This window comes from Bombina bombina, chromosome 1, assembly GCF_027579735.1.
Source record: "Bombina bombina isolate aBomBom1 chromosome 1, aBomBom1.pri, whole genome shotgun sequence".
Taxonomy (NCBI): domain Eukaryota; kingdom Metazoa; phylum Chordata; class Amphibia; order Anura; family Bombinatoridae; genus Bombina; species Bombina bombina.
The window spans coordinates 89,803,536-89,823,283 of NC_069499.1; the positions used below are offsets into that span (position 1 = coordinate 89,803,536).

At 41.9% G+C, this 19,748-nt stretch overlaps 1 protein-coding gene across 1 annotated transcript in view; it reads left to right on the plus strand.

Annotated features, from left to right (window-relative positions):
- Nucleotides 1-19,748, plus strand: part of CLMN (calmin) — a 427,590-nt gene that overhangs the window by 330,417 nt on the left and 77,425 nt on the right. Inside the window, exons 5-8 of the mRNA XM_053697501.1 lie at nt 1,526-1,618; nt 3,658-3,848; nt 16,037-16,230; nt 16,796-16,878. Coding sequence (XP_053553476.1) covers nt 1,526-1,618; nt 3,658-3,848; nt 16,037-16,230; nt 16,796-16,878 — 561 coding nt within the window. The remainder of the gene's footprint in view (nt 1-1,525; nt 1,619-3,657; nt 3,849-16,036; nt 16,231-16,795; nt 16,879-19,748) is intronic.

Sequence of the window (19,748 nt, forward strand, 5' to 3'; positions counted from 1 at the left end):
GGAATTCTTGAGTAGATCTCTGGATCTTTTCAGGTGGGGGAAGTTTATTCTTCCTTGTTCCCTTCGACTATGTCTCCTTTTCTGGTTTGACTCAGTCTGTCGGGGGCAGGCATCAGGGTACCTGATTTGCTCCTTTTTTGGTACTAAGACTCGTTTCGTGGTTAGTTTTCTCCATTATGAGTGCTCTTTATTATGGAGTTTGACAGGGCCTTCGCCCTTGGTGTCTTGATGTTTCCTGTCAGGGGGTTTTCGGAAGGGTGTCAGTCGAGCTGGTCCCTCGTTTTCTTTTTTGGATTAATGGCAGTTCCTCCCTGTTTTTGGTAGGGTGGTGTTGTTTCTCTCTGATTTTTTTTTCTCTTCTTGAAGTACTCTCTGGCCCTTCTAGGGTGTCCTTGAAAGAGGGGTTCTTAGGATGGCTAGTTTTTAGCCTGAGGGTTAGCCTGGCGGTCTAACAGACGTGCAGTTACGGATGGTCTCATCCGTCAATTCTGCCCTGGTTATGTGGGCTCCTAGGCAGATCCAGATATCTTTTTCGGTTCTATTCCTGAGGTCGTGAACTCTTGGCGTTCTCCTCTTTTGCTACAATGCGGCCTGCGGTCAGGCTGTTGCATTCAGATTTTGTCCTTCGGGATATTAGACTTCTTGTCTAGGATTACATCGGTATCGATGAGGTAGATGGTCCTTGAAATTGTCTATTGACCTGTTACTTTTCTGGGATATCTCTTCAGGTCCTAGTATCTTTTGCAGTCGGGTAACTCGCCTTCTTTGGGTCTTCTTTCTAAGAAGTCTTTTGCTTCGGGTTCTGCAGGGGGCTTCTCTCCCCTTTTTTGGGAGTCCTGGTTGTCCTCCTTGTTGTGTTTGTGGAGGAGTTTTTCTTCTCTTGATCTCATAGTCAGGGAGACTCTCGTCTCCTCAAAGGTTTGTGTGCTCCTTTTGGGGACCAGTGTTTTTGTGCGCTCTCCAGAGGGTGGCCCTAAATTTAAATTGCTTTCTTCTGGCACCTTTTTCACCCTGATATTTCTCCTACTGTTCCTTGTTCCCTCGGCAGAATGACTGGGGGATGAGGGAGGTGGAGGAGGTATTCGAGCCTTTGGCTGGGGTGTCTTTGCCTCCTCTTGGTGGCCAGGTTCTGTATTTCCCAAAAGTAATGAATGCAACTGTGGACTCTCCCTGTATCGAAGGAAAGGAAATTATCTGGTAAGTCATAATTTTAGTTTTTTTACATAAGAGCAGGGGTTTAGAGTGTGTTCGTTTTGTTTACCACTATATGGCAGAAAGGTTAACACTCCCATGCAAAGGAACATAGTTCAGCAACACATTAAGGGTGGGGAGCAAAAGAGCTGCCCCTCCCAGGCACAATACAAACCAGGCACCTTTCATAGCTTGTCACTGACTGACTGAACCCCTTCTCAGCTATCTGTGTTCTTTTATGTTTGGTGGTCACTAGACAAAGGCAAATGAATTGCTTTACACCAAATGACTCAATATGTCTGTGCTCTGGTTCTAATAGAATTTTTCTTCATAGGTGAAACTGGTCAGCATTGACGCAGCTGAAATTGCAGATGGAAATCCTTCTCTGGTTCTTGGTCTGATATGGAATATTATCTTATTTTTGCAGGTAATAATGATTCCAGAGAAACTAATCTTAGCATGGCTGCTTACAGTGGTATAATACTTAAAACAAATGTCATCTGATTTGAAGATTATGTACAAAGAATAATATAGTGCTACTGTACAGAGTAGTGGTTAATACAATAGACTAAATCATAATGTGCTTCAAGTGAAGTGGTCCAAGTCCGATTAGATATATATGTATGGCTAACAGTACCTTCGTCTTCCCAATAATAAAAAAAATGTGTCAAATATAAGTGGAGATTTAGATTGGCTGATGTAAAAGTTCCGCCATACAGATTCCCAGGTGGTTGTATTTGCAGAGTGAGGGCTGTGTGTGTAGAAAGCAGCTTCTCTCAGATCTAGTATCAGTCTCTTAAACAGAGCTTAAAAACAGAAGAAGAAAGCAGAGAAGCGTGTCTCTGTTTATTCAACAACCCCTGCTAATAGACAGGCACTTACAAGATAAAATACATTGACAAGTGTGTAAGCAGTGATTAGTTCTCCGGTACTTCTTATGTCCGATTTCATGGTATTTAGAGGGAAGGAGACTTAAAGGGACATGAAACCCAAAATGTTTCTTTCAATATTCAGATAGAGAACACAATTTTAAAAAAATTTCCAATTTTTCTTATATCCTCAAATTTGCTTTGTTCTCAGTTTGTTCTTTGTTGAAGAGATACTTAGAAAGGTAGTGTGCACATGACTGAAGCACTAGATAGTGCTGCCATCTAGTTCTCTTCCTAATGTATAACATTGTTGCAAAACTGCTGCCATTTAGTGCTGCAGACACGTACATCCATCCTTTTCAACAAAGAAAACAAAAAATTGATAATATAAGTAAATTGGAAAGTTTTTTTTTTTACTTGTATATTGTATCTGAATCATGAAAGAAAATGTTTGGGTTTTATGTCCCTTTAACTGTGCAGCAGGTTTACCATTACAGATCCCACGGAATCAGACATAGCTGGTACCGCAGGACTAATCGTTGCTTACGCGCTTACCATCGTATTTTATCTTGTTTGTGCCTGTCTATTAGCGGGGATTGTTGAATAAACAGAGACACGCTTCTCTGCTTTCTTCTTTTGATTTGAAGATTGTTAAACAGTGCAGCAGTGTAACAGGCTAGTAGGAGGTCTGATGAACTTTAGCTAGGCCTGACCAGAAGGTAGAAATCTTGGCGGGTCAGACTATGTGCTTGCAGGTCCCATCTATAGTACACATGAAGGGTGCCGGTCTTGGAATTTACTAGCGCACTAAATTTCCCTGCTTTACTATCTCCATTGAGTCAATGAGCAGCCTGTAATGTGCTGTACTGCAGCTCCCTCTACAGTACAGCTTCTGATTGACTGTACGGCAGATCAGCAGGGTAAGTAAAAAAGCACCCAAAGAGATGAAACGCTCTTTGGAGCCATAGACGCGTAACATCTAAATACTACTAAGCGAAAAACTTTTTAACTTAAAAACATGCTATTAAATGCTGTTACTCTTTTAAATATACATTTATGTCCCTTTAAGGGAGCATACAAATCATGCTTCTCCCACACTCTCTAGAGAGGTAAAAAAAAAGCAAATTCTCTAACCTTAATTTTCTTCAAAATGCTGCAAATTGTCTTAGCCACCTATTTATTTCCCCCGTAGGGGAAGCTAAGCGAATAAAGGGCATTTTCTATATTTACTGTATATATGAGATTTATTATGATATTTTGTTTACTATAATTGTATTTATACTTTGTTCTGTTTATTGTAATCCCTTTTAAGTTGGCTAATTCATCATAAATAATTATAAATTAATTATTCATATGCATAGAAAGGTTTTTATAGCAAGACTGAAGCGTAGTTCATTAACAATATTTTAATGCAGGAAAACATCTTCAATAAAATGACATGTTGCAGTGTTGTAAGAACAAAGATTATGTGATTAAATTAAATTGTGACTATAAATAAAGATAATTTAATCAAACAGAATTTTATAACACCTAAAATATCATGATCCGCATCAGTGACTTCTGTAAATTGTATTTCTATTTGCTGTCTTTCTTTTAGATTAAAGAACTCACAGGCAATCTCAACAGAATGTCGTCCTCATCCAGTTTATCTTCCATGCCCAGCGGGACAGAGTCTGACACGTCTAACCCAAGTACCCCCAGCGTAGAGAAAAGCATGTCGGTTTCAATTAAGGATCAACGGAAAGCAATCAAAGCACTTCTAAACTGGGTTCAGCAAAGGACAAGAAAGTGAGCAATTACAGTGCACCTCGTTTTGCCTCTTGCTGCCCCACTGTAACAGTTTTTTTCTGTTTGTACCTCTTTGTCTCTTGCTTTTGTCCATTGTCATTATTGCCTATCCCTGTTATTCTCACTGACTTACTGTCAGCCTTACCATCCTGCCCCGTTACACACACTAAGTGTCTTATCAGCCTTAACGTCTGCCCCTGTTACACACACTGACTGTCTTATCAGCCTTAACGTCTGCCCCTGTTACACACACTAAGTGTCTTATCAGCCAGAAACGCCTGCCCCTGTTACACACACTGACTGTCTTATCAGCCTTAACGTCTACCCCTGTTACACACACTGACTGTCTTATCAGCCTTAACGTCTGCCCCTGTTACACACACTGACTGTCTTATCAGCCTTAACGTCTGCCCCTGTTACACACACTAAGTGTCTTATCAGCCAGAAACGCCTGCCCCTGTTACACACACTGACTGTCTTATCAGCCTTAACGTCTGCCCCTGTTACACACACTGACTGTCTTATCAGCCTTAACGTCTGCCCCTGTTACACACACTGACTGTCTTATCAGCCTTAACGTCTGCCCCTGTTACACACACTGACTGTCTTATCAGCCAGAAACGCCTGCCCCTGTTACACACACTGACTGTCTTATCAGCCAGAAACGCCTGCCCCTGTTACACACACTGACTGTCTTATCAGCCAGAAATGCCTGCCCCTGTTACACACACTGACTGTCTTATCAGCGGTACTGCCTGCCCCTGTTACACACACTGACTGTCTTATCAGCGGTACTGCCTGCCCCTGTTACACACACTGACTGTCTTATCAGCGGTACTGCCTGCCCCTGTTACACACACTGACTGTCTGGCCCCTGTTACACAAACTGACTGTCTTATCAGCCTTACTGCCTGCCCCTGTTACACACACTGACTGTCTTATCAGCCTTACTGCCTGCCCCTGTTACACACACTGACTCTCTTATCAGCCTTACTGCCTGCCCCTGTTACACACACACCGCCTGTCTTATCAGCCTTACCACCTGCCCCTGTTACACACACACTGACTGTCTTACCAGCCTTACCGCCTGCCCCTGTTACACACACACTGACTGTCTTATCAGCCTTACCGCCTGCCCCTGTTACACACACTGACTGTCTTATCAGCCTTACTGCCTGCCCCTGTTACACACACACTGACTGTCTTATCAGCCTTACCGCCTGCCCCTGTTTCACACAATGATTGTCTTATCAGCCTTACCGCCTGCCCCTGTTGCACACACTGACTGTCTTATCAGCCTTACCGCCTGCCCCTGTTTCACACAATGATTGTCTTATCAGCCTTACCGCCTGCCCCTGTTGCACACACTGACTGTCTTATCAGACTTAATGCCTGCCCCTGTTATACAAACTGACTGTCTTATCAGCCTTACCGCCTGCCCCTGTTACACACACTGACTGTCTTATCAGACTTAATGCCTGCCCCTGTTATACACACTGACTGTCTTATCAGCCTTAATGCCTGCCCCTGTTACACACCGCCTGTCTTATCAGCCTTACTGCCTGTCCCTGTTACACACACTTAGTGTCTTATCAGCCTTATTGCCTGTCCCTGTTACACACACATACGCCTAGATTTAGAGTTTTGTCGGTAAAGACCCACGTAGCTAACGCCGCTTTTTTTCCCAACGCACCCTTAAGACAACGCTGGTATTTAAAGTTATCTGAGGGGCTGCGTTAGGCTCCAAAAAGGGTGCGTTGAGCCTAATGTAGCTCCACTTCAACCCTCAATACCAGCGTTGCTTACGGTAGCGGTAAGCATCTAAAACGTGCTCGTGCACGATTCCCCCATAGGAAACAATGGGGCAGTTTGGGCTGAAAAAAAACCTAACACCTGCAAAAAAGCAGCGTTCAGCTCCCAACGCAGCCCCATTGTTTCCTATGGTGAAACACTCTCTAAGCCTGCACCTAACACCCTAACATGAACCCTGAGTCTAAACACCCCTAACCTTACACTTATTAACCCCTAATCTGCCGCCCCCGCTATCGCTGACACCTGCATTTTATTATTAACCACTAATCTGCCGCTCCGGACACCGCCGCAACCTACATTATCCCTATGTACCCCTAATCTGTTGCCCCTAACATCGCCGACCCCTATATTATATTTATTAACCCCTAATTTGCCCCCCCCCAACGTCGCCGCTACCTTACCTACACTTATTAACCCCAAATCTGCCGACCGGACCTCGCCGCCACTCTAATAAAGTTATTAACCCCTAAACCGCCGCACTCCCGCCTCGCAAACCCTATAATAAATAGTATTAACCCCTAATCTGCCCTCCCTAACATCGCCGCCACCTAACTTCAAGTATTAACCCCTAATCTGCCGACCGGACCTCGCCGCTACTATAATAAATGTATTAACCCCTAAAGCTAAGTCTAACCCTAACACCCCCCTAAATTAAATATAATTTTAATCTAACGAAATAAATTAAATATTATTAACTAAAGTATTCCTATTTAAATCTAAATACTTACCTGTAAAATAAACCCTAATATAGCTACAATATAACGAAAAATTATATTGTAGCTATTTTAGGATTTATATTTATTTTACAGGCAACTTTGTATTTATTTTAACTAGGTACAATAGCTATTAAATGGTTATTTACTATTTAATAGCTACCTAGTTAAAATAATTACAAAATTACCTGTAAAATAAATCTAACCTAAGTTACAATTAAACCTAACACTACACTATCAATAAATAAATTAAATCAATTACCTACAATTAAATAAACTAAACTAAATTACAAAAAATAAAAAAAATATTACAAGAATTTTAAGCTAATTACACCTACTCTAAGACCCCTAATAAAATTACAAAGCCCCCCAAAATAATAAAGGTCCCTACCCTATTCTAAATTAAAAAGTAACCAGCTCTTTTACCAGCCCTTAAAAGGGCTTTTTGCGGGGCATGCCCCAAAGTAAACAGCTCTTTTGCTTGTAAAAAAAATCTCAATACCACCACCCAACATTACAACCCACCACCCACATACCCCTACTCTAACCCAAACCCCCCTTAAATAAACCTAACACTACCCCCCTGAAGATCTCCCTACCTTGAGTCGTGTTCACCCAGCCGGGCACCGATGGACCAAAAGATGACATCCGGAGCGGCAGAAGTCTTCATCCTATCCAGGCAGAAGAGGACATTGGGACCCGCAGACATCTTCATCCAAGCGGCATCTTCTATCTTCATCCATCTGACGAGGAGCGGCTCCATCTTCAAGACCTCCGGTGCGGAACATCCTTCTTCAACGACGACTACCCGACGAATGAAGGTTCCTTTAAGGGACGTCATCCAAGATGGCGTCCCTCGAATTCCGATTGGCTTATAGGATTCTATCAGCCAATCGGAATTAAGGCAAGAAAAATCTGATTGTCTGATTGATCAGCCAATCAGACTCAAGTTCAATCGGATTGGCTGATCCAATCAGCCAATCAAATTGAGCTCGGATTCTATTGGCTGATCGGAACAGCCAATAGAATGCGAGCTCAATCTGATTGGCTGATTGGATCAGCCAATCCGATTGAATCAGCCAATCAGATTCAAGTTCAATCAGCCAATCAGATTTTTCTTACCTTAATTCGAGGGACGCCATCTTGGATGATGTCCCTTAAAGGAACCTTCATTCGTCGGGTAGTCGTCGTTGAAGCAGGATGTTCCGCGCCAGAGGTCTTGAAGATGGAGCCACTCCTTTGTCGGATGGATGAAGATAGAGGATGCCTCTTGGATGAAGATGTCTGCCGGTCCGGATGTCCTCTTCTGCCCGGATAGGATGAAGACTTCTGCCGCTCCAGATGTCATATTTTGGTCCATCGGTGCCCGGCTGGGTGAACACGACTCAAGGTAGGGAGATCTTCAGGGGGGTAGTGTTAGGTTTATTTAAGGGGGGTTTGGGTTAGAGTAGGGTTTGTGGGTGGTGGGTTGTTATGTTGGGGGGTGGTATTGTGATTTTTTTTACAGGCAAAAGAGCTGTTTACTTTGGGGCATGCCCCGCAAAAAGCCCTTTTAAGGGCTGGTAAAAGAGCTGGTTACTTTTTAATTTAGAATAGGGTAGGGACCTTTATTATTTTGGGGTGCTTTGTTATTTTATTAGGGGGCTTAAAGTAGGTGTAATTAGCTTAAAATTCTTGTAATCTTTTTTTATTTTTTGTAATTTAGTTTAGTTTATTTAATTGTAGGTAATTGATTTAATTTATTTATTGATAGTGTAGTGTTAGGTTTAATTGTAACTTAGGTTAGGGTTTATTTTACAGGTAATTTTGTAATTATTTTAACTAGGTAGCTATTAAATAGTAAATAACCATTTAATAGCTATTGTACCTAGTTAAAATAAATACAAAGTTGCCTGTAAAATAAATATAAATCCTAAAATAGCTACAATATAATTATTGGTTATATTGTAGCTATATTAGGGTTTATTTTACAGGTAAGTATTTAGATTTAAATAGGAATACTTTAGTTAATAATATTTAATTTATTTCGTTAGATTAAAATTATATTTAATTTAGGGGGGTGTTAGGGTTAGGGTTAGACTTTGCTTTAGGGGCTAATACATTTATTATAGTAGCGGCGAGGTCCGGTCGGCAGATTAGGGGTTAATACTTGAAGTTAGGTGGCAGCGATGTTAGGGAGGGCAGATTAGGGGTTAATACTATTTATTATAGGGTTTGCGAGGCGCGAGTGCAGTGGTTTAGGGGTTAATAACTTTATTAGAGTAGCGGCGAGGTCCGGTCGGCAGATTTGGGGTTAATAAGTGTAGGTAAGGTAGCGGCGACGTGGGGGGGGGGCAGATTAGGGGTTAATAAATATAATATAGGGGTCGGCGATGTTAGGGGCAGCAGATTAGGGGTTTATAGGGATAATGTAGGTGGCGGCGGTGTGCGGTCGGAAGATTAGGGGTTAAAAATATTTAATATAGTGGCGGCAATGTGGGGGGACCTCGGTTTAGGGGTACATAGGTAGTTTATGGGTGTTAGTGTACTTTAGAGCACAGTAGTTAAGAGCTTTATAAACCAGCGTGAGCCAAGAAAGCTCTTAACTACTGACTTTTTTCTGCGGCTGGAGTCTTGTCGGTAGAGGCTCTACCGCTCACTTCAGCCAAGACTCTAAATACCAGCGTTAGGCAGATCCCATTGAAAAGATAGGATACGCAATTGACGTAAGGGGATCTGCAGTATGGAAAAGTCGCGGCTGGAAAGTGAGCGTTAGACCCTTACCTACAAGACTCTAAATACCAGCGGCTGGCCAATACCAGCGTTAGGACCCCTTAACGCTGCTTTTGACGGCTAACGCAGAACTCTAAATCTAGGCCTTAGTGTCTTATCAGCCTTAATAATTGAATTATGCAATATTCGAAAATAGAAAAATTGTAATCAATATATTTGTATCTATTATGTATCAATTTACTAAAGTCCCTACCACATGAACTATTGAACCTCTGAATATTATTAGTTGTCGAATGTTACATTCGAAAGTGTCTAATTATGAACATTAGAAAACAAAATTAACATTAGAAATAACATTCATCCATAGTCTGAACACAAAACATTTTTCAGAACAAGGACATCCATTTCTCCAACATAGGTGTGTCCGGTCCACGGCGTCATCCTTACTTGTGGGATATTCTCTTCCCCAACAGGAAATGGCAAAGAGCCCAGCAAAGCTGGTCACATGATCCCTCCTAGGCTCCGCCTACCCCAGTCATTCTCTTTGCCGTTGTACAGGCAACATCTCCACGGAGATGGCTTAGAGTTTTTTAGTGTTTAACTGTAGTTTTTATTATTCAATCAAGAGTTTGTTATTTTGAAATAGTGCTGGTATGTACTATTTACTCAGAAACAGAAAAGAGATGAAGATTTCTGTTTGTATGAGGAAAATGATTTTAGCAACCGTAACTAAAATCCATGGCTGTTCCACACAGGACTGTTGAGAGCAATTAACTTCAGTTGGGGGAACAGTGTGCAGTCTCTTGCTGCTTGAGGTATGACACATTCTAACAAGACGATGTAATGCTGGAAGCTGTCATTTTCCCTATGGGATCCGGTAAGCCATGTTTATTACGATCGTAAATAAGGGCTTCACAAGGGCTTATTAAGACTGTAGACTTTTTCTGGGCTAAATCGATTCATTATTAACACATATTTAGCCTTGAGGAATCATTTTATCTGGGTATTTTGATATAATAATATCGGCAGGCACTGTATTAGACACCTTATTCCTTAGGGGCTTTCCCAAAGCATAAGCAGAGCCTCATTTTCGCGCCGGTGTGGCGCACTTGTTTTTGAGAGGCATGGCATGCAGTCGCATGTGAGAGGAGCTCTGATACTTAGAAAAGACTTTCTGAAGGCGTCATTTGGTATCGTATTCCCCTTTGGGCTTGGTTGGGTCTCAGCAAAGCAGATACCAGGGACTGTAAAGGGGTTAAAGTTTAAAACGGCTCCGGTTCCGTTATTTTAAGGGTTAAAGCTTCCAAATCTGGTGTGCAATACTTTTAAGGCTTTAAGACACTGTGGTGAAAATTTGGTGAATTTTGAACAATTCCTTCATGTTTTTTCGCAATTGCAGTAATAAAGTGTGTTCAGTTTAAAATTTAAAGTGACAGTAACGGTTTTATTTTAAAACGTTTTTGTACTTTGTTATCAAGTTTATGCCTGTTTAACATGTCTGAACTACCAGATAGACTGTGTTCTGAATGTGGGGAAGCCAGAATTCCTATTCATTTAAATAAATGTGATTTATGTGATAATGACAATGATGCCCAAGATGATTCCTCAAGTGAGGGGAGTAAGCATGGTACTGCATCATTCCCTCCTTCGTCTACACGAGTCTTGCCCACTCAGGAGGCCCCTAGTACATCTAGCGCGCCAATACTCCTTACTATGCAACAATTAACGGCTGTAATGGATAATTCTGTCAAAAACATTTTAGCCAGAATAAACACTTGTCAGCGTAAGCGCGGCTGCTCTGTTTTAGATACTGAAGAGCATGACGACGCTGATATTAATATCTCTGAAGGGCCCCTAACCCAGTCTGATGGGGCCAGGGAGGTTTTGTCTGAGGGAGAAATTACTGATTCAGGGAACATTTCTCAACAGGCTGAACCTGATGTGATTGCATTTAAATTTAAGTTGGAACATCTCTGCATTCTGCTTAAGGAGGTATTATCCACTCTGGATGATTGTGACAAGTTGGTCATCCCAGAGAAACTATGTAAAATGGACAAGTTCCTAGAGGTGCCGGGGCTCCCAGAAGCTTTTCCTATACCCAAGCGGGTGGCGGACATTGTTAATAAAGAATGGGAGAGGCCCGGTATTCCTTTCGTCCCTCCCCCCATATTTAAAAAATTGTTTCCTATGGTCGACCCCAGAAAGGACTTATGGCAGACAGTCCCCAAGGTCGAGGGAGCGGTTTCCACTTTAAACAAACGCACCACTATACCCATAGAGGATAGTTGTGCTTTCAAAGATCCTATGGATAAAAAATTAGAAGGTTTGCTTAAAAAGATGTTTGTTCAGCAGGGTTACCTTCTACAACCAATTTCATGCATTGTCCCTGTCGCTACAGCCGCATGTTTCTGGTTCGATGAGCTGATAAAGGCGGTCGATAGTGATTCTCCTCCTTATGAGGAGATTATGGACAGAATCAATGCTCTCAAATTGGCTAATTCTTTCACCCTCGACGCCACTTTGCAATTGGCTAGGTTAGCGGCTAAGAATTCTGGGTTTGCTATTGTGGCGCGCAGAGCGCTTTGGTTGAAATCTTGGTCGGCTGATGCGTCTTCCAAGAACAAGCTACTTAACATTCCTTTCAAGGGGAAAACGCTGTTTGGCCCTGACTTGAAAGAGATTATCTCTGATATCACTGGGGGTAAGGGCCACGCCCTTCCTCAGGATCGGCCTTTCAAGGCAAAAAATAAACCTAATTTTCGTCCCTTTCGTAGAAACGGACCAGCCCAAGGTGCTACGTCCTCTAAGCAAGAGGGTAATACTTCTCAAGCCAAGCCAGCTTGGAGACCAATGCAAGGCTGGAACAAAGGAAAGCAGGCCAAGAAACCTGCCACTGCTACCAAGACTGCATGAAATGTTGGCCCCCGATCCGGGACCGGATCTGGTGGGGGGCAGACTCTCTCTCTTCGCTCAGGCTTGGGCAAGAGATGTTCTGGATCCTTGGGCGCTAGAAATAGTCTCCCAAGGTTATCTTCTGGAATTCAAGGGACTTCCCCCAAGGGGGAGGTTCCACAGGTCTCAGTTGTCTTCAGACCACATAAAAAGACAGGCATTCTTACATTGTGTAGAAGACCTGTTAAAAATGGGAGTGATTCATCCTGTTCCATTAAGAGAACAAGGGATGGGGTTCTACTCCAATCTGTTCATAGTTCCCAAAAAAGAGGGAACGTTCAGACCAATCTTAGATCTCAAGATCTTAAACAAGTTTCTCAAGGTTCCATCGTTCAAGATGGAAACCATTCGAACTATTCTTCCTTCCATCCAGGAAGGTCAATTCATGACCACGGTGGATTTAAAGGATGCGTATCTACATATTCCTATCCACAAGGAACATCATCGGTTCCTAAGGTTCGCATTCCTGGACAAACATTACCAGTTCGTGGCGCTTCCTTTCGGATTAGCCACTGCTCCAAGGATTTTCACAAAGGTACTAGGGTCCCTTCTAGCTGTGCTAAGACCAAGGGGCATTGCTGTAGTACCTTACTTGGACGACATTCTGATTCAAGCGTCGTCCCTTCCTCAAGCAAAGGCTCACACGGACATCGTCCTGGCCTTTCTCAGATCTCACGGATGGAAAGTGAACGTGGAAAAGAGTTCTCTATCCCCGTCAACAAGGGTTCCCTTCTTGGGAACAATTATAGACTCCTTAGAAATGAGGATTTTTCTAACAGAGGCCAGAAAAACAAAACTTCTAGACTCTTGTCGGATACTTCATTCCGTTCCTCTTCCTTCCATAGCTCAGTGCATGGAAGTGATCGGGTTGATGGTAGCGGCAATGGACATAGTTCCTTTTGCGCGCATTCATCTAAGACCATTACAACTGTGCATGCTCAGTCAGTGGAATGGGGACTATACAGACTTGTCTCCGAAGATACAAGTAAATCAGAGGACCAGAGACTCACTCCGTTGGTGGCTGTCCCTGGACAACCTGTCACAAGGGATGACATTCCGCAGACCAGAGTGGGTCATTGTCACGACCGACGCCAGTCTGATGGGCTGGGGCGCGGTCTGGGGATCCCTGAAAGCTCAGGGTCTTTGGTCTCGGGAAGAATCTCTTCTACCGATAAATATTCTGGAACTGAGAGCGATATTCAATGCTCTCAAGGCTTGGCCTCAGCTAGCGAGGGCCAAGTTCATACGGTTTCAATCAGACAACATGACAACTGTTGCGTACATCAACCATCAGGGGGGAACAAGGAGTTCCCTAGCGATGGAAGAAGTGACCAAAATCATTCTATGGGCGGAGTCTCACTCCTGCCACCTGTCTGCTATCCACATCCCAGGAGTGGAAAATTGGGAAGCGGATTTTCTGAGTCGTCAGACATTGCATCCGGGGGAGTGGGAACTCCATCCGGAAATCTTTGCCCAAGTCACTCAGCTGTGGGGCATTCCAGACATGGATCTGATGGCCTCTCGTCAGAACTTCAAAGTTCCTTGCTACGGGTCCAGATCCAGGGATCCCAAGGCGGCTCTAGTGGATGCACTAGTAGCACCTTGGACCTTCAAACTAGCTTATGTGTTCCCGCCCTTTCCTCTCATCCCCAGGCTGGTAGCCAGGATCAATCAGGAGAGGGCGTCGGTGATCTTGATAGCTCCTGCGTGGCCACGCAGGACTTGGTATGCAGATCTGGTGAATATGTCATCGGCTCCACCTTGGAAGCTACCTTTGAGACGAGACCTTCTTGTTCAGGGTCCGTTCGAACATCCGAATCTGGTTTCACTCCAGCTGACTGCTTGGAGATTGAACGCTTGATTTTATCGAAGCGAGGGTTCTCAGATTCTGTTATCGATACTCTTGTTCAGGCCAGAAAGCCTGTAACTAGAAAGATTTACCACAAAATTTGGAAAAAATATATCTGTTGGTGTGAATCTAAAGGATTCCCTTGGGACAAGGTTAAGATTCCTAGGATTCTATCCTTCCTTCAAGAAGGATTGGAAAAAGGATTATCTGCAAGTTCCCTGAAGGGACAGATTTCTGCCTTGTTACTTCACAAAAAACTGGCTGCTGTGCCAGATGTTCAAGCTTTTGTTCAGGCTCTGGTTAGAATTAAGCCTGTTTACAAACCTTTGACTCCTCCTTGGAGTCTCAATTTAGTTCTTTCAGTTCTTCAGGGGGTTCCGTTTGAACCCTTGCATTCCGTTGATATTAAATTATTATCTTGGAAAGTTTTGTTTTTAGTTGCAATTTCTTCTGCCAGAAGAGTTTCAGAATTATCTGCTCTGCAGTGTTCTCCTCCTTATCTGGTGTTCCATGCAGATAAGGTGGTTTTACGTACTAAACCTGGTTTTCTTCCAAAAGTTGTTTCTAACAAAAACATTAACCAGGAGATTATCGTACCTTCTCTGTGTCCGAAACCAGTTTCAAAGAAGGAACGTTTGTTGCACAATTTGGATGTTGTTCGCGCTCTAAAATTCTATTTAGATGCTACAAAGGATTTTAGACAAACATCTTCCTTGTTTGTTGTTTATTCCGGTAAAAGGAGAGGTCAAAAAGCAACTTCTACCTCTCTCTCTTTTTGGATTAAAAGCATCATCAGATTGGCTTACGAGACTGCCGGACGGCAGCCTCCCGAAAGAATCACAGCTCATTCCACTAGGGCTGTGGCTTCCACATGGGCCTTCAAGAACGAGGCTTCTGTTGATCAGATATGTAGGGCAGCGACTTGGTCTTCACTGCACACTTTTACCAAATTTTACAAGTTTGATACTTTTGCTTCTTCTGAGGCTATTTTTGGGAGAAAGGTTTTGCAAGCCGTGGTGCCTTCCATTTAGGTGACCTGATTTGCTCCCTCCCTTCATCCGTGTCCTAAAGCTTTGGTATTGGTTCCCACAAGTAAGGATGACGCCGTGGACCGGACACACCTATGTTGGAGAAAACAGAATTTATGTTTACCTGATAAATTACTTTCTCCAACGGTGTGTCCGGTCCACGGCCCGCCCTGGTTTTTTAATCAGGTCTGATAATTTATTTTCTTTAACTACAGTCACCACGGTACCATATGGTTTCTCCTATGCAAATATTCCTCCTTAACGTCGGTCGAATGACTGGGGTAGGCGGAGCCTAGGAGGGATCATGTGACCAGCTTTGCTGGGCTCTTTGCCATTTCCTGTTGGGGAAGAGAATATCCCACAAGTAAGGATGACGCCGTGGACCGGACACACCGTTGGAGAAAGTAATTTATCAGGTAAACATAAATTCTGTTTTTTCAAAAATCTATAAACTGGAATACATGTCAAAATGAAAATAAATTAAGAATGCTATCTGAAATATACTTTTGAGCAAAAGAGGTATCTGCCGTTTCGTCTGTATGTGTGTCTAAATTTCACATTTAATAAAAATAAAATAACAGATACCAGCAATCTGCATATAATGCTGCAATTCTCTGTTTTTATATATATATGGTTCTGCTGCTAATATCCTTTTGTTTCTATTGGTTGCTGGTGTAATCAGTCCTCACACTGAACTTTTGTCCTCCTCATTTGTCTGTCAGGCCCTTCCTGCATGAATAAGGTCCCAGTATGACAGACATGTCTTTACATATAAGAAACATCTATGGTAAAAATATAACTTTACAAGATGGAGGCAAATTGTTTTTCCAAATAAAAAGTGTTCAGTGTAGACACTTTCATACTTTTTTTGAATTTTGAGATGCACTTAGAGCCTCATTCATTAAAACATTTCTCTAATTTTGTGCCAATGGAAAATAGCAGCAACAGTTTGTTCCAGATTGATGCTGTCAGAATGTAGCCAAAAAACATATTTATACATTTTTTTTCTTTCTTTTTAACTTATGTCATAAGATCCTAATGATTTCACAGAACTAGCTTTGAAATAGATGTTGAGTCATTAGCAAATCTTTTATTGTTGTTTGTTTTGTTTTTTATATTAAGGTATGGTGTTGCTGTTCAGGATTTTGCCGGCAGTTGGAGAAGTGGTCTGGCATTTCTAGCTGTCATAAAGGCAATCGATTCCAACCTTGTTGATATAAGGAACGCACTGACGAGATCTTCCAGGGAAAACCTTGAAGACGCCTTCACAATTGCGCAGAAAAGTTTAGGCATCCCCAGATTATTGGAACCAGAGGGTGAATAAACCATTGCTTTAAGAGTTTCTGATCAGTAGATTAAGGAGACTTATCTTCAACTGTAAATAATTAAAGGGACATAGTGAAAATTAAAGGAACACCAAAGTCAAAATAAACTTTCATGATTCAGATTGAGCATGCCGTTTTTTTATATAATTTACTTTAATTCAAATTGTGCAGTCTTTTTATAAGCAAACTTTCTGAGGAACCAGCTCCTACTGAGCATGTGCAAGAGTTCACAGTGTATACGTATATGAGTCTGTGATTGGCTGATGGCTTTTGCATGATACAGGAGGGCTGGCAAATTGAAATACATTTTGAAATGTGTCAGAAAAAAAATCTACTGCTCATATTTTGCATTGTCCTTTTATTATGTACTTGTTGAATGTGCAATTATATTGCATTTAATGGTCATTTTAAACATTCATGATTCAAATAGAGGGTGCAATGTACTTCTGTTATCAAACAGTGGGATCTTTAAGATAACTGAGGATAAAGTGGGTACCTATAAGAGTTTCAACTAACCAAAAAATACAATTTTTTTTTTTTTCTTTTTCCCTCTTAGATCTTATGGTTGACTCACCTGATGAACAGTCGATTATGACTTATGTCACACAGTTTCTGGAACATTTTCCAGACATTGATACAGTGAGTACTAGCTTTAATATATATTCTAGGAACTAGTTTATGTGTAATTTATTCTGTAATAGTAAAAAATGTTTTGGTCGTGTAGTGACAACAAATTACTCTAACTTCACCTCTAGTAAATTCAAATAGTTAAATGGAACTAGTGGTGAATTCAATATCAGACCTCCCAATCAGTTTAAAATGGACTTTATTTTCTTCATATCCTTTGTTAAAGTGCATAGCAAGATATGCTCAGGAGTATGCACATGTCTTGAGAACTATATGGCAGCAGTGTTTGCAGCAATGGTTTTAGCAGTTTCCTTCTTAATATGGGAAGAGTCCACAGCTGCATTCCTTACTTGTGGGAAATACTGAACCTGGCCACCAGGAGGAGGCAAAGACACCCCAGCCAAAGGCTTAAAGGGATATGAAACCCAAACATTTTCTTTCACAATTCAGATAGAGAATACAATTTTTAAATAACTTTCCAATTTACTTCTATTATCTAATCTGTTTCATTCTCTTTGTATCATTTGTTGAAGGAGCAGCAATGCACTAATGGTTTCTAACTGAACACATGGGTGAGCCAATGACAATTGGTATATATATGCAGCCACCAATCAGCCTCTTAAACCTAGGTTCTCTGCTGCCCCTGAACTTGCCTAGATAAACCTTTCCTCAAAGGATAACAAGAGAAGGAAGCAAATTAAATAATAGAAGTAAATTGGAAAGTAGTTTAAAATTGTATTCTTTTTCTGACTCATGAAAGTAAAATTTGGAGTTTCATGTCCCTTTAAATACCTCCCCCACTTCCTTAGAACCCCAGTCATTCTTTGCCTTTCGTCACAGGAAGTTGGCAGAGAAGATTTTGGAGTAGTCTCTTATGGAGGGTAGTACTCTTCGATATGGAACTGGAGTTTTAAGTAGTCCTGTCAGCCTCTCAGTGAGAGCATGGATGAAGGTTAGAGTCCGGAGATGCAGGGAGAGTTTTTCTGCGAAACCATCCCGACTCATATTAACAGCTCCATAAGCAATCGGCAAGCAATCAGCGTTGACGAGTTTCGCTGCCTGCTTTCTTCACTCAAGTCCATGTCAGAAGCGATGCTACTATCTGTCACACTTGAAGGGCCGTGTTCCTGTTCCACGGCGTAGATTCTGGTAAGATCGTTTCATTTTTTTATACATATATGATAACACAAGAAGACAGGGTCACAGTGTGACTCCTTTTATCTGTATAGAATCAAGGGTTAATATATCCTGAGGGGGATTATTGAATAGTGGGGAATAATCTTATATGTTTATTTGATTTTATGCTGCTTTTATGTGTGAGAGGTTATGGGCTCATAGGCTGTTATGGAATATACAGGTTTCACTTTGAGAGCTGTGCAGCTTACAAGCTTGGCGCGCTTTTTCTCATAGCAGGGACGGTCCTGCATTGTGCGCCATGTGATTCATTCCCTCTTTCCTGACCGGGTGTCTTTTAGAGAGAGTCAAGTAAATCTCTGTACTGTCTGGGTCATAGGAGGTGGTGAGTGCCCCAAACATTGGGGTATATTAGGTGCTGTTTTTTTGAATAAAATAAGATTGTTTTATTTCTATAGTTCTCTGGTTATTGCACTAGCGATGGAGGATTTTTGTTACTTTAGAGCAGGGGTTGCCAACCTTTCGGACCTCAGAAACCACTAAACTCACAATTTTGAATCCCGTGGATCACTAACATGATTTTTTGAGAATACTTCAAAATGACAGATGAAGGGTGAGTGCCAACTTTTGAGCTAGAAACAGAGGGGCAGAAAGGGGGAAAACAGAATTCTGTTTAAAAGGGACCACAAGACTTCCAAGTTTTCTTCTCAATATGGATGTGAGCTAACCACGACTGATGTTACAGGCAATTACTATAATACTATTCTAATACTATAATACTAGAGGGATATGGCTGATCGGCTGGATGGCAATTACTGGAATTCGGGTGGAATGGCTTTGTGCGCGGGAAAATTATTAGAATGAAAAATAATTAAAATTTAATAAAAAAAAAAAAAAAAAAAGAAGATGGAGGGGAGGAAGACAAACAGTGATGTAAGTCCATCTGAAGGAATTAGAAAAACTACTTCAAAGTAACAGGTAAAGTTAAGAAAATAAATTAAATATAAGAGAGAAAAGATTTTCTTTTTTTTTTAATATACTTTAATTCCACTAATTCAAGCCAAGACTATACCAACCTCTGCTGGCTTTGGAATGGAAGCATCTTCCTCTGAGCAGCACGCCGGGCAGGAGGAGTTTAAAATACAATCTAGCTATGCATGTTGCGCAGTACTACGCAACGTGCATAGGGAGATTGTAATTTAACTTCTCCTCAGTTGGTTTTCACTGATGTCCAGCCAGGCACTGTAGGGAGTTGCGGCTCAAAGAGATTAATTCCTGCTTGATGGTGTCAAGAACCACCAACTTCTTTTCGTGGACCACCAGTGGTCCATGGACCACTTGTTGGCGACAGCTGCTTTAGAGGGTACTCCCTCTATTCCTAAGTAATTCCTGTTTATATTGTGAGGAGGCCTTAGATCCGCCGCCTCAATTATGTTCCGTATGCCTTGATAATGTGATATCAAACATGTTTGATACCACTGAGCTGTCCACCTCTGAGTTGTCGTCCATTGAGGTGCGTACCCTACATTCTTTTCTCTCTACACATGCAGTAGCATTACTGATCCTCCATCTAGAGGGGGCCTTTTTTTTTTTTTCTCCAGACGTTACTGCGCAGTCAGGCGGCGGTGTCTGCGGCCTTTAATGCTTTACCTCGCCCTGCTAAGCGCAAGCGAAAGGTTACTTATTGCACTTCTTCCCAGAGTACATCAGATAATTTATTGAATTTAACTGATAGGGTTATCAAGGAT